Genomic DNA, 26,459 nt, shown 5'->3' with positions numbered 1-26,459 from the left:
ACATCTAATTTCATCTTGTGATGCAACAATTTTTTTTCATTAATAAACTTGAACTGGGATGTGGTGGATAAGCTGCAGCGGCTCCAGTTTACTTTTGGGACCCTTGGAGAGCAGATAGTCCAACATAACTTTTCAACACAATTGCCTGTTTTGTGTGTGAGTGACATAGATAGTGATCAAATTAACTTCCCCTCTAGCTTTAAATCCTGCTGTTTGTTTTGTGTCCTCGAGGCATAACGACTTCTGCTTTGGGATATTACAGAACACCCCCTGAGCATTCACATTCACATTTTACAACAATAGAACATTAGTTTTATTCAATAGGGGTAAACTACCATGTTGTACCCTACAACCACTGTAATGGCCAAAAATAAATGAAATGCCTTGTTGATTCATCAATAAATGAGTTGCTCGTTTTAAAATGAATAAGGAGGATTTTTTATTCCATCATCAGAAGATTCCCTCTGTACAGAGCGTCACAATGTCTCTGGCGTATTGTGCCCAGATTAGCAGCATTGCGGGTCAAATTATACCAAACTCCAGCCCCCCTCCGGTGGCTGGTGGCTGGTACCTTTCCATTGGATGTTTCTCAAGACAGACACAACAGGACCCTGATCTTTACAATAAGCCAAAACACAACCTTCTATGTACCGGAAAGACAAAACACAATGTTATCTCTTCCTCTCCAGTTGGAATGGCTTTCGCTATTCCAAGCAGCTCACTAGAGAGACGAGACTCATCTCAGACACTCAAAATGACACAGCTATAGATCATTATTAAACAGAGTCAATAATGATCAACAACCAATCAATAAGCAATCAATCAATCATTTTTCTCTCACACCACCATTCTGATAATACTGCTTCACACATAATAATTATAATAATAATAACTAGAATGACCGCAACGCGAACTTATGCCTCCGTTCATTCTTGAGTCCAAATCGCCATTTGAGGCAAATTGGAAGAAATTCCGTCAAGGCGCTCCTGTGATGTTGCGTTACAGAGCTTGGAAATTGGGTGTGTGAGGTCACAGTGACCTTGAACCTTGACCAGCAAAATGTAATCAGTTCATCCTTGAGTCCAAGTGGACGCTTGAGGCAAATTCGAAGAAATTCCATTAAGACATTCCTGAGATATCGCGTTAACAAGCTTGAAAATGGTATTCGAGAGGTCACAGTGACCTTGACCTTTGATAACCAAAATGGAATCAGTTCATCCTTGCGTCCAAGTCGATGTTTGAGCCAAATCAGAAGAAATTCTATCAAGCCGTTCTTGAGATATTGCGTTAACGAACTTGGGAATGGCATTCGTGAGGTCACAGTGACCTTGACCTTTGACCACGAAAATCTAATCAGTTCATCCTTGAGTCCAAGTCGATGTTTGAGGCAAATTTGATGAAACTCCGTCAAGGCATTTCTGAGATGTTGCGCTAACAAGCTTGAAAATGGCGTTCGAGAGGTCACAGTGACATTGGCCTTTGACCTTTGACCACCAAAATCTAATCAATTCATCCTTGAGTCCAAGTCGAAGTTTGAGACAAATTTGATGAAATTCCGTCAAGGCATTTGTGAGATATCGCGTTAACAAGCTGGAAAATGGCGTTTGAGAGGTTACAGCGACCTTGACCTTTGACCACCAAAATCGAATCAGTTCATCCTTGAGTCCAAGTCGATGTTTGAGACAAGTTTGATTAAATTCCGTCAAGGCATTCCTGATATATCGCGTTAACAAGCTTGAAAATGGCATTTGAGAGGTCACAGTGACCTTGACCTTTGACCACCAAAATCTAATCAGATCATCCATGAGTCTAAGTCGATGTTTGAGGCAAATTTGATGAAATTCCGTCAAGGCATTCATGAGATATTGCGTTAACAAGCTGGAAAATGGCGTTCGAGAGGTCACAGTGACCTTGACCTTTGACCACCAAAATCTAATCAGATCATCCTTGAGTCTAAGTTGATGTTTGAAATTCTGTCAAGGCGTTCCTCAGATATCGCGTTAACAGACATCATACGGACGTACGTACGTACGTACCAGTGGCGGCTGTTGAGCTTGGCAATAGGGGAGGACGCTTGGGCGTTTTTTTTTCTTCTCTTTTGCAGTTTGAAGACAGATTTTAACAACATACAAACAAAACAAAAGCTCAGACACAGCTGGAAAACAAAGCAAAGCATACTATTGATTGACAATTATAATATGGTGCTACCACCCATATAAGGGTGCTTACATGCTTATAAAAGCATATGGGTTATACAAGGGGCCAAGACAAACCAGCTGAGCAAGTCACCCACCGCCCCTAACCTCATCAAGGTAGGCCAGAAACGGGTCCCAAATATGTCACTCCTATACCCTAATGTAATCTCAATAGCAGCACCAGTCTCCTTCAAGGAAACAAGATCAATAGAAATCATTAGGCTACAGACCGCTTTATAGATCCACACTGTTACAGCAGGCAACATCAAACTTAATTTCAGTTTAATTCAATCACACAAATTACACCACGCACCCCCATATAGATAAGATTTTGTTCCAGGGTCCCCCATCAGATAAGAGTTTTGCTTTTAGATGTTTTATCACAGACATTATATGAAACCCATGACCAAAATAGTCATACATTCTGTGATTGTGTTACTTATGGATGTAATTATAGTGAACATAGATTAATCCCCCCTTTTTGCTGGGGACCTCACTTTGAAAACCACTAGCTTAGGCTACAACTGTTGCAAGAAGGTGAATTTTCACACATTTTCAATGCAGATTGAGGACAAATAAGATGGATTGTCATCTGGTGCATTTTAACGTTAGGCGCACCCAGGAGAAAGAGAGTTGAAGTGGGAATAATTTCTGGCTGAGCAATGTAATGCACCTCAAAATAAAGTAAGATAGTTAGGCTACAGTTAGTCTGTCAGTAAAAGGTTTGATGGATGAACAAATCAATCAAAAACACTTCACTACGTCCAACATAGGCTACAAGTTTCGTTTCATTCCATTGAATTTGGCAGCGCGGAACAACATGGAACGAAACGCAGAACGAAACATGCAAATTGCATGTTTCGTTCCATGTTTAGTTCCGCGCTGCCAAATTCAGTTAAAAAATATGCGAGTTTAAGACCGCTAAATGGCGGGCTATTCAGCATCAAACAATATAATATGAAAAAGTAGCACTGCTTGGTGGACGCCGAATTTAGTAGAAGACCCGGATAACTCGAACTTAATTGACTTACTTGAATATCCATGCTGTCTGTAGCCGGTGCGAGTGCAGCCGATGAGGTTAAATTATCCCAGTGTTTGCTTCTGAGCCTCTGTGTGTACCACGCTGCCCTCTCTAAACTCCGCGTAATACAATGCAACGGCTGTCTGGCTTGTGAGCTAACTTACTGCTTGATAATATAAAACATAGGAAAAGAGAAAGGGGAAAATATAGGTGCTACTGATATAGGTGCTACTGTCTGTAAATCTATCTATTAGCCTGTCAGGTCTTCATTTCCTGCATTTCCAATGGAGCGGATTCAACAAGATTTTCAGACGTAGGCTATTCAGCATTGGACAATACAGAATGTCAATCTTAGCAATCTATCCAACAACAACCAATTAGGTTTCACCTGGTTTCACCAGGCTAAGGGCGTGTTCCGCTCCAGCTCAATCTGATTGGTTGGAAAACACATCACTCTCACGTGTTCTCTGTGAATTGCAAGTGTTTTTCAACCAATCATATTTTTTCATTAGATAAATTACCAAATAAATAAACGCCCACAGGGCCAATGTTTTTTTAACTACCTACTCCACGCTGGGACCAGGGCCAGAGTGACTCGTCTGTATGGAGCTCTCCTTTCCATCAGTTCAGGTCACTGTTGTTGAAGCATTTTAAGCATATAAGAATATTATGAATGAAAAAATGAGCATCTGCACATAAGAAAAAACACATTTGATTGATATTTTATTATAAAAAAAAAATATGAAAAATGAAAAATATAAAAAATAAAAATAAAAAATGATATTTTTTTTTATATAAAATCCCCAATCTAATAGAGGATGACCATCCTCCTATGCCTCACTGGAAAAACCTCCTCTGGTACGTACGTACGTACGGACAACCCGGATCCATAATGCCTCCGGCCTGGCTATCGCCGGCGGAGGCATAATAATACATATGACTTATATAGCGCTTTTCTAGGTATTCAAAGACGTTTTACATGAAACAAATAAACATACAGTATAACATAAACATACACAGATGCAGAACAAATACAAATATAGGGGTCACAAAATGAAAGAGGATGTGGAGGTAGAAGTCAGATATTGTAGGCTTTCTTAAAAAGGTGGGATTTGAGTTGGTTTTTGAAATAAGTGAGTGTGTCAGAGTTTTGGATGTTAGGGGGCAGGGAATTCCAGAGGGTTGGGGCAGCAATCGCGAAGGCTCTGTCCCCGAAGGTGCGATACTTGGTCTTGGTGATGGGGTTGAGAAGCTTGGCATCGGCAGATATGAGGTAGCGAGTGGGGGAGTGGCGATGGAGGAGATTAGAGCTGGCTATTGGTTCAAATTTCAAGAATCGATTCAATTCTGATTCACACGGTTCCGAATCGATTAATCCCGATTCGATTCGATTCCGATTTGATTAATTTCAAAATCGATTTGGTTAGTGATACTAAAACATGTTTTTTGAGCTGTAACCTGACCTGATTGTCCAGTTATGTAACACATCAATACTGGTATTAATATTGACATTTGACAGCAAATGAATATGAAATATCAATACTTAATGGCTGAAACTGTTGAAAATGGCAAGGAGATCAAGGAGATCCTTGATCTTGCCACAAGATCAAGGACCACAATGGAAATAAGTCTGAGACTTTATTGTGCTTATCCTTGTCAATTTTTAAAGCTAGTATGATGTATTTTGTATTGCTTTTCAATTGCCGAATAAAATAAAATAAAATCAAATCAAATCAGACCAAGACCCCTCCCAGAATGGTGACAGTATTGCATCTTTAAAAAACATGCTGTTGGCAGAAATAGCTTCAAAATGAGTGTTTAGTTAGGCTACTCTTTAACTTAAAATACAAATTTTGCTTGGATATGAAAAGGATTCTCAGAACAAAAGCTGTAAATTATACTAGGAACTCTAACCTGGTGCATCATTAAAAAATATCATCAAGAATTCGCCCCAAAGCAGTTACAAAATACAAATATACTTTTTCATTAGATTTTTGTCATGACCATTTGGCCCACAATCAACAAGTGTTGCAGTGTAAACTACAACCCTGAACAACACAATACTGTGCAAGTTGTGCAGATTCGACTGACCACCACCAATGCTTTCTTTAGTAATGCAGTCAGTCACTACTCGATATCAAAACAAGAGATGAGGCTCCACTCGTCATTGTTTATATAATGAGAGGTAACAGAACAGTCATGTACGATTCTGGATGTCCAGGTGTCACAGGTGATGCCGCCGACTCCCTCTGCTAACTGCAGTTTCATTTTGATGCTTTGTTTCACAAATGTATACATGTTTAGGGTTATGTCTACAGTCAAGTCAAGTTTATTTGTATAGCACATTTCATACACAGAGGCAATTCAAAGTGCTTCACATAAAATGGTTGACAGAAAAAAAAAAAAAAAGAAAAGAAGAGAATAAAATGGACATTTAAAAGGATCACAACAAAACTTTAAAAAAAAAGTAAAAAGTGCATTAAGCAACAGGCGCAGCAGTTGCAAAAAGAGCTAAAAACTTATAGAGGACTCATTGGGTTTGCATAGTAGCTGTCAGCAGTTAAAAGCGACGGTAAACATAAAAGTCTTTAGTCTATTTTTAAAAGTAAGTAAGGTTGGGGCAGATCTGAGGTCTTCGGGCAATTTGTTCCAGCTAGCAGAAGCATAGTGGGTAAATGCAGCCTTCCCATGATTTGATTTGATCCTAGGGACAGTTAATAAGCTGGACCCTGTTGACCTAAGAGTTCTAGACGGTTCGTAGCGTGGGAGCAATTCAGCTATGTATTTTGGGCCTAGGCCATTAAGTGATTTATAGACTAATAACAGTATTTTAAAATATATTCTATGACACACTGGCAACCAGTGTAAGGACTTAAGAACTGGAGTGATATGATCAGCTTTCTTAGTCTTCGTTAGAACTCTAGCAGCAGCATTCTGAATGAGTTGAAGTTGCCTAAGTCCTTTTTTGGAAAGACCAGAGAAAAGGCTATTGCAGTAGTCTAACCTACTATAGATGAAGGCGTGAATTAGTTTTTCTAGATCCTGTCTGGACATGTATCCCCTAATTCTTGCTATATTTTTAAGATGATAAAAAGCTGATTTTCTGATTGACTTAATGTGGGAGTTAAAGTTGAGATCGGAATTGTCAGGATCGGTGTCAGACATGTGGATCTATTCGCGGGTAGTTGAGGGCCACGGGAAACTTGGTAAGTCTTGAGAGGCTGGGGTGTTGTGGGACTTGATGGCTGGGGCTGCACTGTTCGGGGTTTGGGAACGGTTGCAGAGATTGCAGAAGTTGCTGGTTGCAGAAGTTGCAGGTTGCAGAGGTTGCAGAGGTTGGTATGGTCCTTGATGTGAGTCTATGAATCACTGGCGAGAGCCTGCCGGAACGGACCTCCATAGCATAAAAGAATATGACATCACATGTGTTATGACATCACCATCGGAAGGCATGATTGAGACACTTATGAATCATGACATCATCAGTGATCGATGACATCATAGTAGGAATGACGACGTCAAAGTAGGAATGATGACGTCATCCTAACAGGAATCAATAATAACGCCAAGATTTTTGACTTGATCCTTAGGCTTCAGGGATCGAGACTCAAGGCGTGCAGTGATTTTAAGCCTTTGTTCTTTGGGGCCAAAGACGATCACCTCTGTTTTGTCTTTGTTTAGCTGTAGGAAATTCTGGCACATCCAGTTATTTATTTGATCAATGCACTGGCACAATGATCCTATGGGGGCATAGTCAGCTGAGGAAAGAGTTATATACAACTGAGTGTCGTCTGCATAGTTATGATAGGCTACTTTGTTTTTTTGCATAATTAGGCCTAGAGGGAGCATATAAAGGTTGAAGAGAACGGGCCCCATAATGGATCCTTGAGGCACCCCACAAGTCATCCTAGTTAGGACAGATGTGTAATTGCCAATGGAGACGAAGTACTTCCTGTCTTGAAGATAGGACTTGAACCACTGGAGGACCGTACCCGATAGCCCAACCCAGTTTTCCAGTCTGTCCAATAAAATTGAGTGGTCAACAGTGTCTATGCGTCTGTGTTCATTCTGATGTCATTTATGACTTTAGTAAGCGCGGTTTCTGTGCTGTGATGGGGGCGAAAGCCTGATTGGAGTTTATCTAGGAGATCATTTGAGGTCATCGAGACAGCATGAAGAATAAGTTCATCTAAGATGTCGTGGTCGATAACGCTGAACTGGGACAAATTTATCGAACTAGGGATCTGCGGGTAGGATGATGTCACAGCATTTCTTGGTGTGGAGCCACTAATAGTCAGATGTTTGCGTTGCACCATAACGTAGTTAACGTAGCGTTAGTTCACGTTCGGGTACCTTCAGAAGCCTTTTGAAGCCTTCATTTTTCATAACGGAATTTCAAGCGTATATACTTGCATAAGAAAGTTGCTATAGCCTCGATCATGGCACGTGGAGAGTTGGCTGGTAATTCTAATGAATCCTTCAGTTGATTTTTTTTCAGTCCAGATGACTTGTCTTCAGATAGCAGATGACTGGCTCGCTGGGTGATGTCTCATCGTCTGATGATGAAATTTACATCACGCGGGCCATGGTGGACCCTGGTGCACTCGCGGATCCGCAAAACTAGGGCTTCAGCCGGAGGCAGAGCACCCGCAATTGGCTGCCTCTTTTGAGGTGAGCTCAGCAGGCTGTCATTGGAGAAACGAGGAAAAGGAAGATTTTTTTTTATTTTTTTATGCGTGCTTCACAAATCCGATTGCGGCAGTTCTTTGGTGTATGTACGTCAAACACATATATGGTCATATTTTTGTATCTGTTGTGGAGCTATTTCAGGCAAATTTTACAAGATTTATAGGGCTGGGGAACTGTCTGTCTGCGTTGGCCAGAGGCACAGCTGTCTATATGTTCTCTGAGGAGGCTCACTTTGAAAACCCCTGCGCTAAGGTTATGACCTCATATTGTACCTTAAATATAACCAATGAACAACAATAAATCCTCAAATTAATTGACTGATTTAGAGAGAAGAATCATGGCATTTTTACTGCGATGAAATCACCTGACTGTGCTAAAAATTTAACTTTTTGACCAGCTTCTCTTTACACTTTCCTCCATCACAGCTTCTGGCAAATTAATCACTTTCTAAATCTGTGATGAATCATTTTGAGAGACCATAGAACACACTATGGCAAAAAATATATATATATATATATATATATATATATATATATATATATATATATATATATATATATATATATATATATATGTACTGTATGTATATATATGTATACTGTTTGTTTGTATGTATGTATATATATATATATATATATATATATATATATATTTACTTCAACCTGCTTTTGATAACCAAACCGTTATTTTACTTGCCTAAACCCAATCAAGCTGTTTTGCTTAACTAAAATTAATCTGTGATTTGAGCCGTGGCTCCCGTGAAACGTTACCGGGCCGGTAGCCGCGAGTCGCGGTAGACGTGAATCGCCCTGCTCGGATAAAGAAACCAGGATGTGCCGGTGTGTGTGCTGGAGGGGGTGTGACAAATCGCCATAATTTGACATCCTGGGAATGAGAACCTGTTGGCTATTTGTTGACTAGCTTTGAGATCTTAGTAAAAAAAGTGAAGAGTAAATAGTAAAAGAAGAAAAAGACACATTTAGTGGATCCAAACCTTTGATTGATAGTGTACATGAACAATTCAGTGTCATTCTACCAGGGTCTTAAGCGGCCTGAACTTGATGAGGCCTGTGTGTCAGGCAAACGGGTCTGAGCAGTCACCAAACTTCCCCATTCTACGAAATATACACTGCATGTTTATTTTTATTTTTATACTGAGTTTTGAACACCTCATCCTCAAATCAGATACTTCCTCCCCAGAGGATTTTGGTTTTTCCTTACATCACGCAGCATTATAAGAACTCCTGATGGAGGAGGTGAAGGCCACTCTGTTCTCATGGAGACGTCGGTGTACAAGGCGGAGGGCGGCCACAGCAACCCGCTGTCTGAAATGAGCAAGAGCAACAACCTCTTCAGCTTCAGCTTCCAGACTGGAGGTGAGTGCCTGAAGCAGAACTTATATGAGTAATTTCAAAGATAGATCGAGTTTCACTCTGGTATCCAAGCTAGGGTTGTGCCAATTGGCAATCGGATTGCATATTGCCGACTCAATGGCTGAAATGATTATTGATTTTTCCTAGCCGATCTCGATCACCCCCGTCCCCTGCGTGTGGCTGCTCCCTAGCTGAGAGCTGCTTGTGAGGCAGCAGTGTGACTGCAGAGTGTGTGTTCAGACTATTAGTGAATAAATGCTACTAACATATTTCTGATGTCTGCAGTGAGCCTCGTTATTAAATTAATTAATTACAAATCTGTTTGCCTTCACTTGTCCTTTGATCTGTCTCATCTCATATTTTTTTCTCATTCTCCACATGCTGTGCCGCCTGGCATGCAAAACTACTCTGTGCTCAGCTCCCAGGGCCGTAGCCAGGGATTTCAGGCCCCATGAAAATATATCACATTGGGCCCAAGGATGCCGCCGTCCGAAGGGCGGTCGGCGGAAAATTTTGGCCATTTGGGGCCCCTGTCAGTCAAGGGCCCTTGGAATCGTCCACACTTCCCCCCCCCCCCCCTGGCTACGGCCCTGTCAGCTCCATAAGGGTAACGTTATATGTAGGCTAGATGTAGGCAGGCAGAATGACCAATGAATAAAAAGTTGTTATACCGTAGTTTTGTGCCTCTGTCAGTCCGAGGCTGTAGGCTAATTAATCGTCCTACATGTCATGCAGTGCTGCGGGAGGAAGCAATCCAGTCTGTCCAAACTATGGGCTTGGGAGGGCGATGACATCGGGTATTGGCAATATCAAAGGATGGCGATTGGAGATCTGCCTGTGGGAGATGGTGGAGGAAGCTTGAATTCTTAGATCACCACATTACCACCAGAAACCAAAAGCACAGAGTTCAAGGGTCAGAGAAAATAAATACAATAAATTATTTCTGTGAGCCCAGAATGATGATATAAAGCAGGAGAGTTGATAAAAAATGAAAAAAGAAACACTCGCTTTATGTTGGGAAGCAAAAGAAACAGGCCAGTGACGCAATTTTTTTTCGGACACAGAGCTGGGACTAGTGTTGTCACGGTACCAATAATTCAGTAGTCGGTACCGGTACTAGTGAATTTCCACGGTACTCGGTACCAATTTCGGTACCACGGTAAAAAAAACAGACTGATATTTCTTGAACATATTCTCCTTTATTAAAGTATGCAACCATTTCCAATGAACAAATGGCATGTAGGCTTCAACTTTAAAACAAAACAATGTGCTTCTGCTTACTTCTTACATTCAACTATGTATGGCAGTGAGTACAGACAGTGCAACACATGAAGCCCTCAAGTATTTAATTGTATTATTATATTAAATATTATAATTTAATTTATTTCACAGAATTGCTGGAATCCTTTTTTTTCTCAACGGTGTATATTGGTATTTGATCGATGCATAGGAATTCTGCCAATGCCCTATCACACTTTCTTGCTTCATGTGAGTTCTTGTCATATTTCCTCTGCTTTTCAAAAACATCAGGAATTGTCTGCTGGGTGGTCTTTTGGGCTCCGCGACTTGTGCCTTCCTCTTCATCTTCATCTCTCGCATACTGTTAAATGGAAAGTAACGTCAGTGAGATTTACTAAAATAAAGAGATGATAAAGAGAACTGCACATACACACATGTAGAGTGCAAGCAATTTTATGTAGCTAGTTTTAATTCACGGACATGTTTCACCCGAAAGAAGCTTGTATTTATTTTGATGCCATGTTGAACTATGGCTAAGTTCGGCTATTAGCCGTGTCCCATAATGTTTCCATTACAAACATTGCATTGCACATGTGTTACACTATGCTAGCTAACGCTGTACCAGGTATTAGCCGGGTCCCATAATGATTCCATTACAAAACACGTTACGTTAACGTTAGCGCAAACGTTTTTTGGTTACACAATGCATTGCCAGCTATCTCAAAAACGAATGTGACAGGATAAGGTCTGTTTGATATGTTGTTAAACGTGTTATTTTACACCGTTTGAAAGAAGTAACCCACCTTGAATCATTTGAACAGGTCTGGGTGCCTGTCTTTCAGCTGCTTGGCGAGATTGGATGTGTTATCCTGTTTGGTTTGGAACTCCCTTTCACACTTTTTGCAGATGGGACTTTGGGGACTGATATTTCCAAATGCGACTCTTTGCATTCTTCTTCTCAACAAGTTGAGTTGTTGGAATAGGACAGGCCAGCCGCTCCTGCTGTAGCTGTTAGCCATTATCTTCGCTGCCTGTGCGTGCCCTCCAGTGTTGCTCCTGGCCAATCCAGGCGCCACAGGGCGTGGTTATTGCTTATCCTATGTGGGGTTAGAAATCACGCGTATGCGCAGTATATGTATGTATGTTGATCAGGCAGACAGGCTAACGTTAGCCGGCGGCTGGGTCCATGAAGCCAAGCCATGGTGGCAAACTAAATAGTAAATTCGGTACCCTCGGTACCATGAAAAACAGGTCCCGTTCAGTACCGTAGCAATGTAGTACCGTCCAAGTACCGAAGTACCGAGTACCGTGACAACACTAGCTGGGACCGAAGGTGGATTGTGGGAAGTTTAAAATACAATTTGTCTAGAAGAAGTTGCTATATAACCACTGTGAGTGCCATCATGGTAAAACCTTAGCCGTGGGTAAGAAGCATAGAAATAGGCTGGTTTGTGTCAGATATGCTACAACTGCAATATTTGCATCACAGGATAAATTATTTCAATGTGTGTGTCTGTAATGTGTAATGTATGTCTTGGGTTGAAATGCATAGGCCTATCACTTTCATATAACTTATTTTAACAGTAAGTTATTAACCTTCAAAGACACCTAACCCATTAACAGAATCACCATCTCTATAATATCTCATCAAGGCCCTTTGTACAGTATTTGTCAATTTGTTTAAAGGTATACTATGCAACTAGTTAATTAAAAATATGATATACACTCAAATGTTAACTCAAATGTTTTCCCTCTAAATGATCACTTCTCAACCATTACAATTGTGTGGTGGTGTGTTTATGTGCAGAGATGCTGCCCCTGTGTGTATTTTCGATCTTTGCCATTGTTTTGCTGTGTTCTGTGTTTATGTGGTAGAGGGAGGATGAAATAGAAATGGAGAGCGCGAGCCGCACAAAACCATTGAAACGCAGGGATTAAAAAAAAAAATCGATAGTTTCACAGCGGTTATGTTTCAAAAGGTAAAACACACATAACGCACACCTCCAAACCACTGCGGTATAAGCTCCAAACAGCTCACAAAATGCTCTGTGATTTCCTTGATGTCCTTGTTTTTTTGTGGTTATTTCCTTGATTTCCGCGGACTGAGGTGATCCGCTCTTAGCGATGTTATTGACTGGGCTGTTCCGATGAGCAAAATTATTGGCTGGGCACTACACACCCTGAGGTGGGGCTCTGAACATGTTGCTGCCCACAAGAGTCCCTGGTCTCCCCTAATGTCGGCCGCGGAGGTGTCTTGCAAAAAGAGCACTTATAAGTCAGAGGTCAAAAGGGCAGGTGCTTAAAGGATGGCTTTTCCGGTATGAATATTAAGATCTATTAAATGTAACGCACCTATGGAGTTGGAATCCCTTGAAATCTTTTTAATCGGTGCTTCCTAGCCAGAAGAAAATCCACTCTGTGGGGTGGGGTGGGGTGGGGGAGGGGCAGTGGGGGGCATAAATCCTCCACTTCCCACAATGCACTGGGCTCGTGGCCTTCTAAGTCCACGCCCAGCCCGCAGGCTTGGCCGGTGATTTTACGGGCGCTTGGCTGTCGTAAAAAAAAAAAAAAAAACATTATTCACACAGACTTGCTACTACTCAACTTTACTTAGGTTGTTCATCAAACGATAATGGCAAGGGTTAAATGTGTAGTTAGCTTGTGCATGGCGGAGAAGAGGAGAGAAGCAGAGGAAACAGGCAAAGCGCTGTAAAGGGTGGCTGGAAAACACCACTACAGCTACCCTGGGTAGCTAGCATTAGCATGGCTAGCAGAACGAGTCCCAAATGAGCCCAGGGGTACATTACAGCAAGCTTGGACCTGCGAGTTTGCAGTCGCCATTTCAAAGAGGATGACTATGAACGTTCTTTTCTAGCCACGGAGACAGCTCAGAGTCGGAGAAGACTGAGGGAAGACTGCTTGCAATAAAAATCTACAGCTCTGTCGATAGCTGCAATGTACATACTTTATTCATTTTGATTTCGTTTTAAAATGCTTGATTTTACCTGTCTTGTTTTCAAGGTTATGGATATACTTGAATTTTAACAAACTCGAAAAGGGCTTGATTTGGAACATAATCTGGTGTAACCCTTACAAATATATTTATGGCTAAATTCGCTGTGACTACGTAGGATTTGCAGGGGTGCAAATAGTCACCTTTAGGTGACCGTCACCCTTTTCATCCCAAAATGTGAGGATTTCTGAGTGGTTTTATGTATGCCCTTGTCACCTTTTCACTAACCTCGCTGGGCAGCCTCCCCTCCCTCCCTACCTTTTCACTGACTTTCCAGGACTTGGCATATATCATGTTCATGGCACCAGAATTTCAATTTGTGAATTATAATTTTTTTTTTTTTTTTTTTACATCACTCACCACTGTGTCCTCATCTGTGGGGTGGGGTATGCACTATGCAATCAGACCTCAGACAGGCTGGAATTGATTAGCAAGTGAAGGATTTGAAATCATTCAAATATGTTTTCATTCAGATGTGAATTCCATCCATAAGTAACACAATGACAGAATGTAGGACTATTTTGGTCATGGGTTTCATACACTTTCTGTAATAAAACATCTAAAGCAAAAATCTTATCAGATGGGGTGCTCTGGGACATAATCTTATCAAATGAGGGTCAGTGGTCTAATTTGGGTCAGTTTAGGGGTCCTTGAGATGAAAAGTTTGAGAACCACTGTCTTAGAAAATGACGTATTTTGGGGATTGTAACATGCAGTAGGATTTCTATTACAAATCTACTACTGGCATAAATGAAGACATTTTATAGGTTGGTGTGAAAATCAACAGCTCTGCATCCCAGGTATTTATACTTTGTTTTTACAACAGTAAAAAGTTTGTGTTTCTTTGGTTAACACAGTAGTAAGTATTGATGCAGGTGCAGAATGAATAGATGCCAGCAATAACTGCTCAAAGAATCTACTGCACCTAATGTAAATATCAACCTATTGGCTGCAGCTTTTACAACCCCATACCGGCATGACTGTTTAAAGTAGCAAATAACCAAACTACAAGCAACATATATTTGAAATTTTAATAAAAGTTCTGACAATATGTCAACACTATGTAAAAAGAAAAATGATGTCCAAAAAGCGTAGTTCAAAGTTCAAAGTGTTGTTCGGCATTGTCCAAGATGTAGCCTACAAAAAAAAATGTTTTGATGCCCTTCTATGTTATAGATTGTTTGCTGGAAGGCATGGTATTGTCCAAGATGTAGCCTACAGAAAATGAAAAATGTATGCCTAATTCTAAGAGTTCAAATAGTTCTTCTATGTCATGGATTGTTTGCCGGAAGCCACGGTATTGTCCATCAGGTGAAGGGTACATGGCTCTAATCGCCTGCACAACACACACTGGCAAAACAATAGACGATGCCTTCCAAGTCTCTCGCCCTGTAGAACCCACTCGAGGAAATGTCGATAGGCTGTCACTGTGTGCAAAAAAAACAAAAACAATATTAGAACGGCAAGCCTATTTTCAGTGTAACGTTTGGCGTTACATACAAATGTTCTGCTAAATAGTATTGTGCAAAAAAGATTGGTTATCATCATAATCTACTGCTAGCTATCAGGACTAACATTACACAGACACCAAAACAGTATAGTAACGTATTGTTACACGTATCGTTGTATCACTATGAGAAACATCATCACATAATTATTTAATTTATTCCCAGATGCCACTCTTCTAACACCAAAACATATATTCCCATACTGTGAAAATCGGTTTTGATTGGGTTTTGTGCTTTGTATAAACTTGAAGGTGTTAACTAACATCTGTAAAAGTATGAAATCACTTGCTAGTCATTCCTCTCCCTCCCCTGCCACAAATTGGGAGCCCCAGGAGAGGGCGAATCAGAGTTCCAGAATTTGCATGGATTTACTACGTCAGTTGCCGCCAACCAATAGGCGTCAAGCAAAACACTTCACAGGGCCCGTCCAGAGCCCGCCCCCTCACAGCCCCGTCCTCCGAGGCCCCGACAGCTGCCTGCAGGAAACCTGTTGTGTTCGCGTACAATGGAGGTCGGCATGGGAGGCCTGTCTGTTCTGTTAGCTGCTGTGTTACTGTCGCATGGAAACATGTCCAGAAAACAATGAACTGAACCCATGGGTAAGTGTCACCACTTTGTGGTTGTTCAGTTATATACAGCCAGCTGGGTTTGAAAACATAATGAAAGAGATGCATGTTAGTGGTGTAGGCGTATCTGCTGGCCTGTGAATGGAGGCTGTTAGCCACAACAACTGTGCCTTATAGGCTAACCTCAGCCAGCCAAAACATTGGTTACATTTGACTTCTAACACTAAAATAATGGAAGATAGCCTACAGTAGTTACTGGCTGATTAGATGCAGCCATTGATAACTTTTCACTTGTGTGTTTGCAGCTCTGGTAAGTCTGCTAGTTTTGTAAACAGTTGTTGTCGCAACCATAAACATGAATGACACTAGAAGGAATACTACTTCTCTGGAGGTTATCATGTCCTATTTTCCTTGAGACAGTTGGAGACATTTAGAATACATGGTAATTATTGAGGCTGTAGTTTGTAGGTAATGTAGTTTTAGATTGCAGAGATTGAGCCAACTTTCCCCTTTTGTGCCTCTCTAGTAGGCTACAACCAGTCTGACTTTCCCACCTACCAAGAGAGACCATCCAGGAGAGTTAAGATCCTGCCGTCTGCTTAGCCGACTTTCAGTACGGTATGTTTACGAACACATTTTTATTGTACACACAAAACTTTGTAAATATGACAATTCAATAAATATAGACATTTTATTATAACATAATCTGTACATGAAAATCGCTAATTTGCTACATAATGATGTACACTCTTGTAATGGAGCCGTTTTCCCCCCATTCAGTCATGTCTCCTGAAGCATCATCAGCCATCACCAGCATCGGAGAGCGCAGCACCCCAGCACCACATGCACACACCTGCAACCGGGAAATCCTCCAGCTACCTAGCTGACAAAAGATCTGTCTGTAGACATTGAGAATAGAGTACTAGGGCTGTCACTTTTCATTCGAAATTCGAATGCAACTTCGAATGTGGGGGAGGGGTTCGTGTTCGATATGTAAATTGACTGTTCGAATTATTATTATTTTTTATTTATTTTTTATTTTTTAATGAACCAAAATTAACCAACTACTGCTTGCTGGTAATGTTAATCCCATGTCAGAAAAAGTCTCCAGATTTGTCGCGTTAGTCTCTTCTGAGAAAGATTGTCTCCAGGGTCTGAAAAGTTGTCTCGAGTTGGATGCAGCCAAGTTTGTGAGGCAGTGTTGTGACTGTGAGCGTCCAAGCTAACACGTCGGGCTGATGCCCGGTGGCCTGGACTGAAAAAAAAAAAAATTATTAACCAAAAAACTTCGAATATATTCGAACGAATTTCGGGCAATTAAAGTTCGTTCGAACTTTATTTTGGGAAAAAGTGACAGCCCTATAGAGTACACATACTGCCAAATACATTTCATATTTTTTTTATACTTAGTCTCGTATAATTTATGTGATTGATACAGCACCATTTTACTGCTACAGTGGAACATTCCTGTGATTTGGCAGCATAGCATGGTCATGCACAAGCATTTTGTGTGTATTTTCTAGAGCCCGACCGATATGGGATTTTTGAGACCGATAACGATACCGATTTTAGGGAATAAAACATTTCCGATAACCGATATATCGGCCGATATTCTTTACATATGCGTAATATATACATAAGATGAACACACTTTTTTGCAGTACTGATCACTAAAAATATGGTTAGCAAACATGTGGCAAAGATATGTATTGGAATCAGGATAATTTAGTTTAAAATTAAACTTTATTCTCCAACAATAAGAATATAAACATCTTCAGGCAGGTTTATGGTGGAAAACACAGCTTTTCCACATTGTAACATCTTTAAACAATATAAATAAATAAAACTTCACTACAACACTGCCAATCCAACAGTAGTGAGGTCTCCAGACCATATTTCAAGCAGAAGGCCACACATGCATAATCCGATCATCCCCTGACGACAGTCAAGTGCTAGCATAACGTGGTCATTCAAAGCCCTAGCATGACGCCCGCTATGACGTCAAATATGACGTCAGATAATCCTCATATATATAGCAAGGGTTCTACGTCACCTCTCTCTCTCTGGCCGATCATAGCAGCAGCTAGCTCTCAGCAGTCCATCTCCCTTGAAGCCGTCCTCCGAAGCGTTGTTTTGCACCAGATCTGCAGACCGAATCAGCACCCACAAGCCTTCTCTACCCGTGGATATTCCCCGCAGATCTCTCAACGTTCCCCACTCCATTCCTGGCACGTCGAGTTCCGAGCCAGAGCAGTCCATGGACTGTGACGACAGCTTAGACATCGGTTCCCTGTTCCGGACCGGCCACGGAGCGTACTTGCCTTCCGAGGTGTCTGACGAAGACGTTGGCGAAGCGACCGGACCACAGGCTGCCAGCATAGCCCCGACGAGAAGGCCCAGCGCGCGTTCCCGTGGCACGGGGCGCGCCACTGCGACGGCCCGTGGTAGGAGAGCAGAAGACGAAGCGCCGCGCCGTGGACGCCCAAGAACGCGTGCGAGCGTGCCGGAGGGAGAGGCCGCTTCGTCAAGGACGGCAACAAGCTGGTGCTCCACCGCCAACCCGTGGCGCAGAGCACGGACGCCATCCGCGGCCGGGTGGGCTACATGCAGGGACTGCACGTGTGGGAGATCAGCTGGGCCACGCGCCAGAGGGGGTCCCACGCCGTGGTCCCACGCCGTGGTCGGGGTGGCCACGGGCGACGCGCCGATGCATTCGGTGGGCTACACGGTCCTGGTGGGAAACAACACCGAGTCCTGGGGCTGGGACCTGGGCCGGTGTAAACTCTACCACGACGGCAAGAACCACGCGGGCAGAACCTACCCCGCCTTCCTGGAGCCCGACGACACCTTCATAATACCAGACTCGCTGTTAGTCGTCTTGGACATGGACGAGGGGACGTTAGGTTTCATAGTGGACGGACATGACCTAGGGGTGGCGTTCGGAGGACTTAAGGGCAGGAAGGTGTACCCCGCAGTGAGCGCCGTGTGGGGACACTGCGAAATACGAATCCGGTACATAAACGGACTCGATCCGGATCCCCTCCCTCTGATGGACCTGTGCAGGCGCTCTGTGCGGGCGGCTCTAGGAAGGGACCGCCTGAGCGGAATCCACGGACTGCCCCTGCCCGCCTCTCTCAAGAGCTACCTGCTCTACCAAGGACGGGGTGGACGACCACAGCACACCGAGCATACCCCGGAGGACCAGTCACCCGTGGATGCGAAAGGACCCATGAGGAAAGTATCAGTACTTCAGCATTTAAACGGGCAATCTACCAGTCGAGTAAAATCAGACGTATTCTCATCTCTTTAATACTCCGTCTGCCCGCAACGGCCCGCCCCACCAAACAGAAATACTGTCTTACATTGCTCTGAAAACACCACATGTACCGTAGGTGTCCCTCGTGCTTTGACTAAATAAAGCGAAGCTGACTGACAAGTTATTTGGCCTGTGATCTGACTATTCTATCCAGTGGGCATCTCAGCCTGCCTATTTCCGACGCCTAAGCGGAAATCGCTTTCTGGCAAATGGCCAGCGGGAGTCACAATAATAATAATAATAATAATAATAATAATAACAACAATAATAATAATAACCACGCAAGGCGCCATTCTAACACCCCTGGCCCATGGAGCTTGTCTGAGCATCAGCTAGAATGAGTGTTACTGCATAACTTTCAGACCGAAGCCAGACGGCCCAGGGAATGCTGACGTCTTTCCGTGTTAAGCTACCCGGTCTTAATACACCACTTCCTGTTCTTAATGAATTTCAAAGTAAAATGCCTCTGGCATTTCTTCAGAAGCAGAATCAGAATGACTTTAATGATCCCCCCGGGCATCTCAGCCTGCCTATTTCCGACGCCTAAGCGGAAATCGCTTTCTGGCAAATGGCCAGCGGGAGTCACAATAATAATAATAATAATAATAATAATAATAATAGTAACAACAACAATAATAATAATAACCACGCAAGGGGCCATTCTAACACCCCTGGCCCATGGAGCTTGTCTGAGCATCAGCTAGAATGAGTGTTACTGCATAACTTTCAGACCGAAGCCAGACGGCCCAGGGAATGCTGACGTCTTTCCGTGTTAAGCTACCCGGTCTTAATACACCACTTCCCGTTCTTAACGAATTTCAAAGTAAAATGCCTCTGGCATTTCTTCAGAAGCAGAATCAGAATGACTTTAATGATCCCCGAGGGGAAATTGGGACAGGTTACAGTAGCTCGCTCACAGAACACACATAGCTTAAAATAAAATAAACAGTAGTAAATGCAATTCAAATGCAATATTAAGCAATAAGCAGAAAAAGAAAAAAAAAACACAACATAGCATAGAATAACTAGTAAATGCGCTAGAAGCAAAAATAAGTGGAATGTCTAAGTAGCAAAATACAAAATACGTCAGGTAAGTATACATTCCGTGTCAATTATCATTATTGCACCCTGGACTATATTAAGTCGGCTTGCCCTATACCAGGGGTGCCCAATACGTCGATCGCGATCGACCGGTCGATCGCGAAGGTAGTGTGGTCGATCGCATGGCATTGAGGGGAGATTTTTTTTTTTTACTGTTTTTCCACTGTTTCCACTGTTTTTCCACTGTTTCCACTGTTTTTCCACTGTTCCACTGTTTTCCACTGTATACTCAGTGTATATATATATAAATAAATATATACACTGAGTAGGCGCTTTTAGGTTTCCACCTCCAGCTGTGTACTGCTTATCTGCGTCGGAGTGCGTCCCCAGCTATCCACTCGTCGTAGGCATCGTGCAGGCTCTGCTTGAAGGGCTGATTCCACATCACACTGTACCAAATGTTCCGCTGCATATTGCACAGCGCTCTCTTTAAACTTAACTCATTCTCTGCCAGGGTCATTTCGGTCTGTGTGCTCCCAGTGCCAGGATTTTGAGCATATTTCCTGATCTTCCAGGACCCACAGAATATTCTGTGCTAGGAATAAAATTACACAACATATCTCACAATAAAGCAGAGACTCTCTTCTTACCCCTTGTAAAAAACTGAAACTCTACCATGTTTCCTTGTTTAGTTACAAGCAGTGGAAGTTAGCTTGTTTTCACTAAAAATGCCCTCCTTGGAACAGAAATAGGAGAAAAAGAGGTTTTTAGTGAAGGACACCGTTTCAAGCAGAACTCTCTTTTGAGCCTTTTATTTTTTGCCTCAGTGACACATCAGACACATTATACAGTATTTGTTTTCCCAAATAAATAAATAAAAAATAAAAAATAAGAGAATGTATTTGAGGGAGCTGTGTCGGTCCATCCCGCCCAGTGAGCGGCTACAGAGAGAGAGAGAGAGAGAGTCTGGCCCCTGGGGTTTCTTGACAGATGAGGCTTGGCCGCAGTATTTATCAAAGTATGATAAATATGTGCACAAAATCAAATAAATAATTTACTTTTACAGTTGCCATGTGGATTTTTAGCTTAGCTTGATAAAAGCATAAACAAATGGAACGAACCCTTATGTGGTCACACTCACACACTCTCTCTCTCTCACACACACACACACACACACACATACACACACACACACACACACAGGAATAACGAGTGCTGTAACGTTACCTGCTGTCACGTTACCTCTCATAACTAACGTTAGCACAGAAGATCACACAATAGCTACGTTAGTGCTGTAAACTTTGAAATGTTTATGTGACACATGTTTCGCCTTGGTTGCTGGGGACGGGTGTGTGACGCGGTTTGACGCGTTTGACGTATCCATGTGATTCCCCCTCCCTTGAGTGTGACAGAGCTCTCCCTTGAGAGGGAGAGCTGGCAAGAGGAAACGTGAAGCGAGTCATGCCGGCGGCATAAGTTATAAACAATGCGTGACAATTATACTCGAATGTTGTGTGTGTGATCATTTCATCTCAAACGCGATACAAAAAATAGGCTACTTTTTACCATCGTCATTGCTCTCTCCAAGTGGCACCCATTTCTCCTCCTCCGATTCATCTGTGTCAGACGGATCAGAACGCTGTGAAGGGGAGCCTTCGTCGCCCTGGCGCTCCGTCGTGGAGCAACAACAAAAACGCCGGCGTCTTCGCCATCGGAGAACTCTGGGTCGGACTCTGTTTCGACCACAGGCTCCACCCATAAATACTAAACTAGCGGGTTCCTTTTATCAGTTTGACCTGAAACAATGTCACAGGCTGGGAAAGTGTCTGATGTAATGTAAACAGCCAAAACATGAAAGTACGTCCGAGTACATCTTTGGCACAGAACGCCATTGTTAAAAGTACGTCCGGGTACGTCTTTGGCAGAGAATGAGTTAACGTCAAACTTTCGTCTGGTTCGTTTGGTCTCTGCGTTACGTCCGGTTACGTCACACGGTAGATGCGTTGTGTTTTACAGTACCGTATTCACTGTAGTTTTTGCTCCTTCGTTTTTTGTTTTTTTTTGACCCGGCCTGTATTGAGGGAGGGGCCTGTATTTGTCCGTGCGGGCCGTGCCCCCGTCCTATATTAGAGCAGAGGCCAGTAATTGAGTAGAGGCCACTAATAGAGGAAATACGGTATTAGTTCATTGTTAATTAAGCACTTCAAACTTTAAGTATTAATCTAAATGCTTTCTTGAAACAATCTAAGTTATGATTTACTACCACTGGCTACTCCGCCCTCGGGCCTGTGGTGGTTGTGGCGTCCCTTATTTTTCTGCATGAAAGGTGGCAACCCTAGGGTTTACTGAGGGAAGGTAAAGGCTGCCCATCTACTCATACTACTGACATTGTAAGGATACAAATCTGGTTGAAAACCGGTAAAGCCATCCTTTAAGCACCACCTGGGTTCTCTCTGTGCACGCCCCTGAATACTAGGGGTGTCAAAAATAATCGATTATAAGCAGAAGCGTCATGCCCATTGTAACTGAGGGGGCAATTGCCCCCTCAGATTTTTGAGAGGTAAAAAATAAAATAAAAAAATTAATAAACATAGGCTATAATATTATAGGCTGTGTGTGGTAGTTGAAACATAGTTTCACGTTTACGTTTATGTATGTTTGTAGTTAAAACAAAAACATAAATACTGTATAGGCTACATACAGTACAACACAAAGGGCTGTTATTTACCCTTTGTCGCCACCTGGTGATTAAATATATATAACTAAAACCATTAAAATTGACAACCGGTCCGCAACTTTTTTTCCCATGTATCTACCAGTCCTTGGCACAAAAAAGGTTGGGAACCTCTGAGAGGAAAGATTTCTACATTCTGAAAAGGCAATACCAGCCAAAATAAACATTGTGTTACTTTGCTTTGAAACATGTGGTCTCCCTTTTTTGTCAAGTCCATTGAGCCTGGGCAGTGGCAATGTACTTAGTCTGGTGATTATGGATATTTTCATAGGCTGAGCAGTTTGGAAAATAGCCTCATGGTTACACCTGCTCAGTCTGTTCTTTTAAAATTAGATATTCCTCTAAATCTGGCTTCCAACCCCCCAAATTTTTTGTCGCCCTACGGGCGGCACCAGAGTTCACCCCCTCAGATTGTTGGCTTGCATGACGCCCCTGATTATAAGATGCATCGCGATGCGGACCTGCACGATTCTGCATCGATTCACAAATGTCAAAAATCGATTATTAAAAAAATAAATAATAATAATTATATAATCAAATCAAATATAATGGAAGTACATGCAGTTGTTTATTTTAATTATGGATCATAATTAAAATAAACAACAATTTTATTTTAAAAGTAGCCACACAGTGAGAAAAAAGAAAGTGAGAAAAAAAATCATGTATTCGGGAAAAAAAGTGATGCATCGATTTAAGATGCATCGCGATGCATCAATAATCGTTATCGAATCGAATCGTAGCCCTCTGAATCGTAATCGAATCGAATCGTGAGGCCAGTGAAGATTCACAGCCCTACTGAATACTGCCTCTATCAAGATGCAAGTTTCCTGCAGGACATTCTAGTGTTTTCTATTAACATTAGAAAACAGACGTTTTCTGTTTCTGTTTCAGGTGTGAAGTCGAAGCGGCCAACAAGTCAGTGCTGCTTATACGTGATTATTGTTTACCTCATCTTACAGACCGGAGTGAATACTTTCCTTCTCTATAAAGGTAGTCCTCTAACGTTTTCATACATCTATTGCCTAATAATGACTGATAGGATGAAGAGGCATCATTATTGGGGTCCAATAGTCCAGAGTAGGGAAACAGGACTCAAATTAATATACATTCATATTGATGTATGTTAGATGTATGAGGAGAATACATGTACAGTAATTACATGCAAAACCAATAAATATATGGTTATAAAATATATATATATACATTCATATTTGTTGTAGTGGTATAGCTATAAATGTATAGCTTTATATCAATATATAAAATTGAACTGAAAATGTAACTCTTTCCTAATTTGTTTGTCTCTGTCCAAGATTTCACGATGGAGAAGCTGACATCGTCCAATCAGGAAGACCTGGCGGTGCTGCAGCGCAAGGTAACTGACACATTACCGTTTCACTCAGCAGATCTCTTATCTCTTATCAACTTAGTTCAGTTTCATTTAGTTTCATTTCCTTCAGATCAGTAAAGTTTGGTTAAGTTTAGTTGAGTGGATTCCACTTTAGCGTTAGCACAATTCCAGTGGGCATATATCTTACTAGTTTAATTTGATTGTTTTATTAGATTATTTGATTAATGATGTTGTTGTTGTTATCATTATTATTATTATTATTTCTTTAGCGATTTAATATGTGGCAGGCTTCTCAGTGATCGTCTGGTTTGTTTACAGTAGAGCCATATGAAATCCGTGTTCACGGAATCGCAGAATTGACCAATAAAAATGGAATCAACTGTAAAACGTGGAATACTGCAGAATTTGCCATAGTTGGGCTGAAATTCAATATATAATCTTAGTAATAGGGATGCATGATATGGATTTTTAGAGCCGATACGATAACCGATAAATATATTCTTCTTGGCCGATAACCGATACGATATAACCGATAATTATTATAATAAAAATAGAGATATAATTTTTTTGTTTTGTTTTTAACCTGTATTTTATGCACACCTGGGGTTAAAAAAGGGTTAGGGTAGATGTATGGATGTAGTGAGCATAGCTCTGACCTAACCAAATCTAACTGACATCACTGTGAACGCAAAACAAAGAAAACTTCTGATATAATATGATTGTTTTAATAAAGTGTATCACTCAATTATAGTCAATACAAAAATAAAGGCTTTTATAGAATGGAAAGCCAAGCTGCTTAGTCTGCAGATAAAACACAATGACAAAAGGCATAGTAATTTAGACTCTTATTGTCATACTGATCTGTTCAAATTTTGCATTGGTTCCAGTTATCAGTGAATTGTAGCCTGGGCCCAATGAATGGGGCAGGCACTATAAACCATCTGTGTTGTTTCACTTTTTACTGAAAAATGCTGCCACCAGATTAAAGAAAAGACACTTGTCCCTATCTTGGTACAGGCCTTAGGCGCAAAAACTGGCGTTAAACGCAAAAAAACGTGCCTTGCGCCTGCCTCGGGAAGATAGCAACATGGTTTTAGGCCCCGAAATGCGCTTTACGCCAAAGAGGCGTGGCGCAGTGCCAGAATAGGCCAGAATGGGCGTTTCGGCCTTAAATACCGGCCTAACGATATCTTCCCCCGTGGCGTTAATTTAGCGCTTATCGCTTTTCAAAACCAGGCCTTATTCAGTGCGCCGCGTATATTCTGTGCATATTTACGCACAGCTCTCCTCTGCCGATCTCACACTCTCCCCCCACCTCTCTCTCTCTCACTCCGTCTCTCTCGTGCGTCAGACAGGCACAAAGGCTAATGGAAAAAAGTTGTTATATCCTAGTTTTGAGCCCCTGTCATTCAGAGGCTGTTCTCTCCCCCTCTCTCTCTCACACTCCCTCTCTCTCTCTCGCATCAGACAGCCTCTCTCTCTCTCTCACTCCCTCTCTCTTGTGCGTCAGACAGGCACAAAGACCATTCAGAGGCTGTTGAGCCACATGTGAAATCTCCCAGCATGCATTGAGGTTAATCCATTTCGACAAGAAATATCAACCAAATCAACCTAAATTGCCTAAAGTGGTAGATACAAATAATGTTTCTGTTCACACAACATGCAATTCTCGAACATTTCAATATTGGCGCAAATAAAACAGAAATCCAAACACAACCCTATGTGAAACATATATGTAATCCAGGTGGTATAAATATCCCTCGCAGATTTAACATCATTTAGAGATGAGTAACAGCCGCAGCCGTAACACGGTTCCACTGTGACGTCCGTTCCAACAAGACTTGGCTTACTGGCTTACTTCATTTATTTTTACAATAAAAACACATTTATGCAATGACTTTACATAACGTAGGCTATATATATGTACATAACATTATATAGAATGTTTTGTACCGTCATCTACTGCATTTCTGACTTGAATCACTTGTTACAATTAGTGCATTGTTGTGTAAATTGATTGTTAGATCTTATAAAATTGTGGACATTTATTCATCCCCACATATTAGACACTATTTCTGATGGTAAAATAACCGTAAAAAGCAAAACACAGAATTCAGAAAAATTAAAACGGGAAAAAATTAATTTGGGAAAAAATAAAATGGAATTTGGAAAAACATAAAACGGATTTCATATGGCTCTAGTTTACAGTAGTTGTTTTAATGGCCCTGGTGAACAGTATCTGACAGACTTCTCAGTAGGGATGGGCATTTCTAGCAAAAACACTATTCGAAATTCGCTGGCCAAAGTCGACTTTTAATCAAAATTCGAAAAAAAAATAAAAAATGTAAAAAAAAATAATAATAATAATTTTTTTTTTTTTTTTGTGTGTGAGTGAAATGTTGCATTGTTTTCCCTG

General features: G+C 41.6%; 1 protein-coding gene and 1 pseudogene across 2 annotated transcripts in view; both read left to right on the top strand.

Annotated features, from left to right (window-relative positions):
* Positions 1-9,179: 9,179 nt before the first annotated feature.
* LOC310778992 (uncharacterized protein) overlaps positions 9,180-26,459 on the top strand; it is a 49,457-nt gene continuing 32,177 nt past the window's right edge. Inside the window, exons 1-3 of the mRNA XM_083639473.1 lie at positions 9,180-9,281; positions 23,587-23,685; positions 24,006-24,067. Coding sequence (XP_083495599.1) covers positions 9,182-9,281; positions 23,587-23,685; positions 24,006-24,067 — 261 coding nt within the window. The 5' untranslated portion in view covers positions 9,180-9,181. The remainder of the gene's footprint in view (positions 9,282-23,586; positions 23,686-24,005; positions 24,068-26,459) is intronic.
* Positions 15,544-22,300, top strand: LOC310778745 (SPRY domain-containing SOCS box protein 1 pseudogene; annotated as a pseudogene). Its single transcript has 3 exons — positions 15,544-15,549; positions 18,092-18,808; positions 22,288-22,300. The product of its transcript is annotated as an SPRY domain-containing SOCS box protein 1 pseudogene (transcript).

This window comes from Poromitra crassiceps (assembly GCF_964638095.1).
Source record: "Poromitra crassiceps genome assembly, chromosome: 6".
In the NCBI taxonomy this organism is placed as follows: Eukaryota; Metazoa; Chordata; class Actinopteri; order Beryciformes; family Melamphaidae; genus Poromitra; species Poromitra crassiceps.
The sequence above is the reverse complement of the archived record's forward strand: the minus strand, read 5'-3'. Positions and strand labels throughout refer to the sequence as shown.